This window comes from Morone saxatilis, unplaced genomic scaffold, assembly GCF_004916995.1.
Source record: "Morone saxatilis isolate NCDOM2014 unplaced genomic scaffold, NCSU_SB_2.0 Contig5, whole genome shotgun sequence".
Lineage (NCBI taxonomy): Eukaryota > Metazoa > Chordata > Actinopteri > Moronidae > Morone > Morone saxatilis.
The window spans coordinates 11,326,912-11,333,960 of record NW_023340095.1 but is presented as its reverse complement, the minus strand read 5'-3'; the positions used below and the strand labels follow the sequence as shown (position 1 = coordinate 11,333,960).

Below are 7,049 nucleotides of genomic sequence, written 5' to 3'. Positions count from 1 at the left end.
AGAGAGAGAGAGAGAGTTGAGTGTAATTGACAACACTTTCTAAGGGATAAAGCTGAGTCTGCTTTGTCTCAAAGAAAGACTGCTGACCTCCAAAATACACACACCCACCCACCCCACCCACTTGAGGCAGGAAAAAGCAAAGTGTTACTTAAGATGCTGGTAGCTTGATTAAAGGCTGAGACGGCAATAGAAAAATAACAAAATCTCAGCTTGCATGTTATTGAAACTTGAAACACTGTAGTGTTGTAGTCCAGTAAAATGTCAACCCTTATGTACAACAGTTAGGTATCACGTTATTCTGTTTTTTTGGTTAGTTAATTAGTCCGGAAGATAATTACCCTGTCTGTTTTTGAAGCACAGTTTCTTCTTCTGATAGGTGAAGTATCCAACGACTGCTCCCACTACAGATACAGCAATTGCACTCACGATGGCTGCTAAAGAGCCAGAGCTGGCCTCTGTAAGAAACACACAAAAAGAAAATTGACACGGGTGAGTCAGCGTTGATACCAATGTGACTGCACTATGTAAAGCCTACTCCCAGAGACTGCAATGTTCGGTATCAACACTGGATGTCGTTTTGCAGTTCAAATGAAATGAATGACAAATTAGCAGCGAGGCTAAATGACATGACATATTGCGTACGTGTGTTTGTGTGACTTTGTGTGTGTGAGACAGACAGATGCATCAATTTTTTTCAGGCTTTTCTGATCCCATTGCAATTGCATATCGTATAATTTAGACACCCTAAAAGCATTTACAGTGACTGTCTGCACCTGTATCCCAGTTACTATGACAACACCAATCTGAATAGTTTTCATGCTGTGTCATAGCAAACAGCAAATACCTCTCATAGCCTTTTAAAAGCACACAACCTACACACATATAACCTACAATGCCATGGTGACTATTAAAATGATTTATACTTTAAAAATAATACTGTTATCAAGGTAGCATAAGAGGGTAATAGGCTACAAGTGCAAATATCACAAAAATGTCATTATTTGCTTTTAACTAGTGTAATTCACAATTCATTCAAGAGTAAACAGCAAATGGCAGGAGTAAAGAAGACGTCTACACTATGTTATACTCCATTAACATAATTCAAGGTCTGATTTAGGTGCATCACCAAGTAATTTTGGGGCAAACTCATTAATATTTAATGGCTGTATACATTTTACACTTATTTTATTGTTTATTTATATAGGTATAAGGGATAAGGCATAAACAAATGCCACCCACCACAACATTTACATTATACTGGTCCTCTGAATGAGATAGTTTGAAGTGAAGACTAGTTACAGAGTACATAAGAAGTACATAAGACAACAGCAAATATTGCTGGCTAAATTAAATGTAAAGATATAATAAAATGGACACAGTGGATTGTATTCTGTTGCCCTACATTCTCTTTATTGTCCCTGCAGTGGCTTCAATCAACAGAGTAATAATGGCAGGATGTGCTGAATGGACAATAGAAAGAGAGATGGCGGGAGAAAGGTTGTTGTTGGTGTAATGCAGTCGGCAACTTAAGAAAGAATCAAACAGTACAGTAAATCCAGCAATAAACAAAGTCCAAAGATGAGAAAAAAACAAGGGAGTGGCATGAGTCAGTGAAATTAAGTGGAATAAAACGGGGGAATGTTAGTGAGTCAGTAAAAGGAAATAAAGGTGGCTGCAGGTGTGTATGAACATGTATGTGCACATAGTCAGAAATCACAACATGGACACACCAGTTTGTCTGGTGTTAAAAAAACGCACAAATACAGAAAGAATACTGGAAAGAAAAAACTCTGGGAACCAAATGTGGTCAGCAGCCACAACCACTATCACATTTATGTATGCTATATGGCTGGGAGGTCAGAGGTCAGAGAAAAATCTGACATTTGACTTCCTGTCCAGTGTGAGAAACAACATACATTAGTGCTGTGATACAAATGTAAACTTTCAAATCCCACTAATCTTTCCTAAAATATAATTTTTTAAGAATTACCACTTAAATGCACAACCATCCCCATTTGTCTCCTTTGCCTAAACATGTAATTTCTGAAATTAAACAAAGACACTTACTAAAGTTCAAAGGAAAGTGTAAAAAAAAAAAAGAAAAAGGAAAATGTCATGCACTAGCTGCAGCACCTGCTCGGGGCTCTTTGCATGACACGCAGCGATAGGGAAACGTTTATGCTGCAGGTATGTGTTGGGCAATGCATGGGTGGGTGGGTTAATGTGTTCAAAACAAAATAAAGAAGAAGAATGACTCACCTTTGGCTTCAGGTTCGGCTGCTGTTAGAACAAAGGACACACAAATACAGTTAGCAAAATGAGACTGCACTTACAAACTGGTTTAAGAGTCATGCATTAGGGTACCTCATGGGAGTTACAATAAATGTGACATGAGGAACAATTTATTTAAACAGGTAAGAACACACAGCTGTCATTGCATTGTATATCGGCTTTCCAGTGCGAGAATCGGGAACAGAAGTTACTTCCAGTGCGGAAGAGCTTCAGATGCAGCACTTCGAACTGATGTAGCGTGAGAATTCATAGTAAAATAGTCTCAAAGAAAGCCAGTTTCAAAAATGGTTTGAACTAAAACAATAGGAGAGAGGTATTTTCCACTGAGTCTTGTATCCTGTTTTTATTGTCAGTGGCATGCCAGTAATATCCTGTGTGTTTCATCGAGTTTCAGAACTATATAAGCCCTACTACTTCTCCTGTGGATGCAAAACTACAACTGTATTTGACTGAGATTCATGTGATCTGGACTGAAGATGGTGTGATGTCAATAGTGTTGTTGTTATTATGCATATTTTGACCATGAACAGATGCAAAAAAATGAATACAATTCCTTACCCTCTCCTGTGGCGCCAGCAGAATGTGCTGAAGACGAAACGAAAGAGAGATAAGCGATTAAAGGAGGATAGAGAGAAAGGGGCATTATCATTTCAAGTATAAATGTGTTAATGATGCATGTAAAGGCTGAGAGGCGGAGAGGGCAGAGGAGAAGAGGAGAAAAGCAAGATCATTCTCTTTGTAGTAGTTTATACCTCAAAGGCATTGAGAGGTATAGAGTTTCTGTCCTACCCAGTCTGGAAACACACACACTCACTCTGCATGCCAAGTTCTTTCTCTTTATAATATTAGAGAGATAAAATATCTGAGGGACAAACTCACCCTCTGTGTCTTTCTCTTATCGTTGATTGGATGTGCAAACAACCCTGTTATCTCCTTATGTGTTGCCTGTCTATATACGCCTGTGACATCATGGCTGCCATCTACCTGCTTCAACTTGACAAAGCCGCTAATGACAGAGCACTAAGGAAGAGTGCCTTTCACCAGATTATAATGATTATACAAACCTAGATGAATCGGTTTATGGATTGGGGAATAAAGGGTGAACGATGAGAGGAGCTGCTTCGGGAAAATCAGTGTTGAAGCGTTGCTGCCAAATTGCTTTGTGGCTAGTGATTAAACTTATTCAACCCAGGAGGTAAAACGAGTCAATTGGCTCTCTTGTCATGGGAACAAAGCTTGTTAAATTGGAAAGGCATTATTACAGTATATAGATCCACCAGAAGAATATCTACAAGCACAATTATGAGGGTCTATCTCGGAGTGGCCCTGTGCTACTAACCATTTGGTAGAGGTGTAACTTTGTAGTTTTGATGCCAGACTAAAATCAATACCCCGGGTGCATAAATATAGCTGCCTCATGATTTGATGTAATTGTTTGTTAGGTAGTGTTAATATTAAGTAATAAGACTTGATGTCAGTTACAACTTAAGGGCAACTGCAAAACCAAGAAAAACGTACAAATGCACAATGCACATGCTAAATGTTAGTTTTGGTTATCAAGCACATATTAAATCGTCCGTTTAGGAGACATTCTATCTTGTTTTTCCTTACAAAGGAGATGCTGCTGATTCAATAGAAATCCAGTCATTGTAAACACAGTAAACAAGGCTAATCTCACTGTTCCGCAGAGTGATAAAAAAGGCATCCACGAGATTGTGGTAACTAGGAAACATAGTACAAATCCACCAAAACTGAACTATCTCTTCATCAGTGTCTGTTTGTGTTGCTAAGTGTGTACCCAAAGGTTCTTGCGTGCATCCCTCTATATTTGGGGAATGGGTTATCGCCTCGTTACAATTATAAAATCAACAGTAACTGTTATACAATAAGGAGCTACAATACTAACCCCCAGAACTGCGGCTCTTTCCTGGATGTGATGGGTTGTGCACTGCCTCAAGTTCTGCATCTGAAAAATGAATTTGATATCATTGGTGACAGAAATGCAATACCAATCCCCGTAGGGAAATTCTCTTTTCACTGTCCCGCCCAAGAGGGATATCTTCCAGATGTTCACCAAAAACACCTCTCTAACTTATTATACTGTTGTACACCATTCCATGTTTAACTATTTAATGATAATATCAACCATCATGGAAGCTCTCCCCGCTTCAAGAAGTTGGTGCCACCCCACTTATCCATGAACAGATAATTCATGAGGTTATTATAAAGCTCTACTTGTGATTAGAAAAAAGAGCAGAGGAGCAAAATCACTTGTTGACCGGCACAGAAAGAATGCTACAGGAATGAGTCCTAAAAGCCGGAACTGGGCCTTTTAGCACTTCCACTTCCCTCGCTTTGAACTCAATGGGTTTTTCAATGGGTTTTTGGTTAGATGCCTGAAATAAGGTCTGTGTTTAACGCAAGTTTAAGAGATTTTCATGTTTTGTTCTAGGGCATACAATACATCAGTAAATACCCCACCCATGAATTTTGAAGCATTTTCTTTAAAAAGGTGGTGCTAACAAGTGGTTAAATAACCATAGAGGTTGTTGATGACGTTAAATGTCAATATGCTGAACACAGAGACTTGGACACACTAGTCCGCATTTACAGCCTTGTGTTTGCGCCCTTGCAAAGTATTATAACGCAAACATTCAAACTTGTCAATTTTAATTACAAGTTGGAAGTTTAGTGGCAGTGATGTTTGAAGTGTAGTTCGTTTTTTACCCTAACATTAACTTTTTACTCATGACGATTGCATTTATGCTTCAGAAATCAGAAAAGTGGAGTTCATTTGTAAAAAATCTAAATATCACAAACCTTTGTAACCTTAGCCTATTTTAGCTTACTGTTTTTAACAGTTCAAAATCCAATGGAGTTCTATACAGTATGTAACTAACATTTGTGCCTTGATTTTGAAAGAGCAACTGCGACTGAGACTATTCTGGGGACGAAGACATGGCAGGCTCAGGCGGTGAAAGGAAAGGAATGAAATGGAAGAAGAGGAGCGAGTTTGTAGTGAGTTATTTAAGTAACTCATACTGGTATACATCATCCATTGTATCAATAAGTCCGCCAGTATTTGTTTTTGTGAAGTTGGAAGTTATTTATTCCGTGTTTTGAACAATGAGATTTGTGTGCTAAATGTTCATTCTGCTTGCTGGTTGTTCTGACACATTCAGAATCATTACCGCTTTTTCCGTTATCATTTAACAGGCGATTGTTAAAATGTATATATTTAAACAATGAGTAGTTACAGTACTAAACCTTTGATGGGCTGTCCACTGCAGACCCTCCTATATATTACTGCTAACAGAAATGCAATATCAATCTCTTAGGGAAATTCCCTTTCTTACTGTCCCACCCAAGAGGGATATCTTCCAGATGTTCACTAAAAACATGTCATCTCTTTAACACACTATTGTACACCATTTCATGTTAAACTATTTAATGATAATATCAGCCGTCATGGAAGCACTCCCTGCTTCAGTCCCTCATGGCCCCTAGTGAATGCCCTGCAGAGATGTCCTCGATAAGGACTCTGAAACACTACCTGCTGCAAGGGTGTGACAGTGATCTTGTGAACTAGTGTTGACTTAAATTAAAGGATATTATCTGTCAGGGACAATACCTTACCCTGACTCTATACTAACTGGGGGAAAACCCAAGTGACTTATACAACATGCGGGATTCAATGTGCAAAACAGTTTCAGGCTGGGCAGGGCGAGGTAGGATTAGTGAATTAGTTCGAGGCTGATCAAACCTTCAAGGCAGAATCATCCATTGACCTGTTCTTTCACCTTTAAAAAAATCCTGGCACTAAATCATCATGAATATGTATTGAAAAGCACCATTTGTCACAGATAGGCACATGAATGTTAAGTAATGAAACCATAGTCATAGTCGGGTTTTACTCCGATACTCCCATTCTTCTCTGTTCATTTCTATCTTCTTTTATGCTCCTCTGGCCTTTCCATTAACCTCACCACCTTCTCTGTTCTCTTTATCTCTTTCCTTTTGTTTTTTTTTTTACACCTCACTGTCTGTGCCTGTACTTTGCCCTCCTCCCTGTTCTCTTCTTTTTCTCTCCTCTCGTTTCTTAAACCATGAGAGAAAATGTTCCCCAGCCAGTTATCACATGTAAGAAACCTCCCATAGCAACCATTTCCTTAACACTCAATGGCAGCCCCATTTCTTGGCACTATAAGGAGTGAAGATAATGGCCAGACGAACATAAAATGACTATCCTTGAGCGAGGATGTCCTGCTATAGAACAGGTAAAGACAAACAACAGCACTACTTATGACAAGAAATGCTGAAATTAGATTAACATAAAGGGAAACAGCATGAATTCAAATTTGAGAGTTGATGGAAAAAAAGAATACCATTCTACGAAAAGTTCAATAATTGAGGGCAACACTTTGATTGTGATAAAACCACACTGAGGTAATTTGGGAGGTTTGCTTACTTAAACAATACCACCCATAATTTAGGAGGTAAAATTGTGTGGGCCAGAATCCCACCTCATAACCTTCCTAAGTGATTTGTAGGTTTCTGATAGAAAGGCACATCTGTTTTCCATTCATTTGTACAGAAAATAGGGAGTTGCAGCAAAATCATAAATGCTACGTCATGAAGGCAGGACGTGTATATTATTTTTAAATGACTGATAACACAAAATGATCACTTTTGGGGTATTCCTGGGGTCAAATAATGACGCGGTGGAAATCTAATTTGTTTTGAAATATTGTAGTAGG

General features: G+C 38.6%; 1 protein-coding gene across 1 annotated transcript in view; it reads right to left on the bottom strand.

The window, feature by feature from the left end:
- si:ch211-39i22.1 (proteoglycan 4) overlaps positions 1 to 7,049 on the bottom strand; it is a 19,331-nt gene that overhangs the window by 3,713 nt on the left and 8,569 nt on the right. The window contains exons 7-10 of the mRNA XM_035676462.1: positions 4,199 to 4,258; positions 2,851 to 2,877; positions 2,260 to 2,280; positions 339 to 455 (exon numbers count right to left, since the gene is read on the bottom strand). Coding sequence (XP_035532355.1) covers positions 339 to 455; positions 2,260 to 2,280; positions 2,851 to 2,877; positions 4,199 to 4,258 — 225 coding nt within the window. The remainder of the gene's footprint in view (positions 1 to 338; positions 456 to 2,259; positions 2,281 to 2,850; positions 2,878 to 4,198; positions 4,259 to 7,049) is intronic.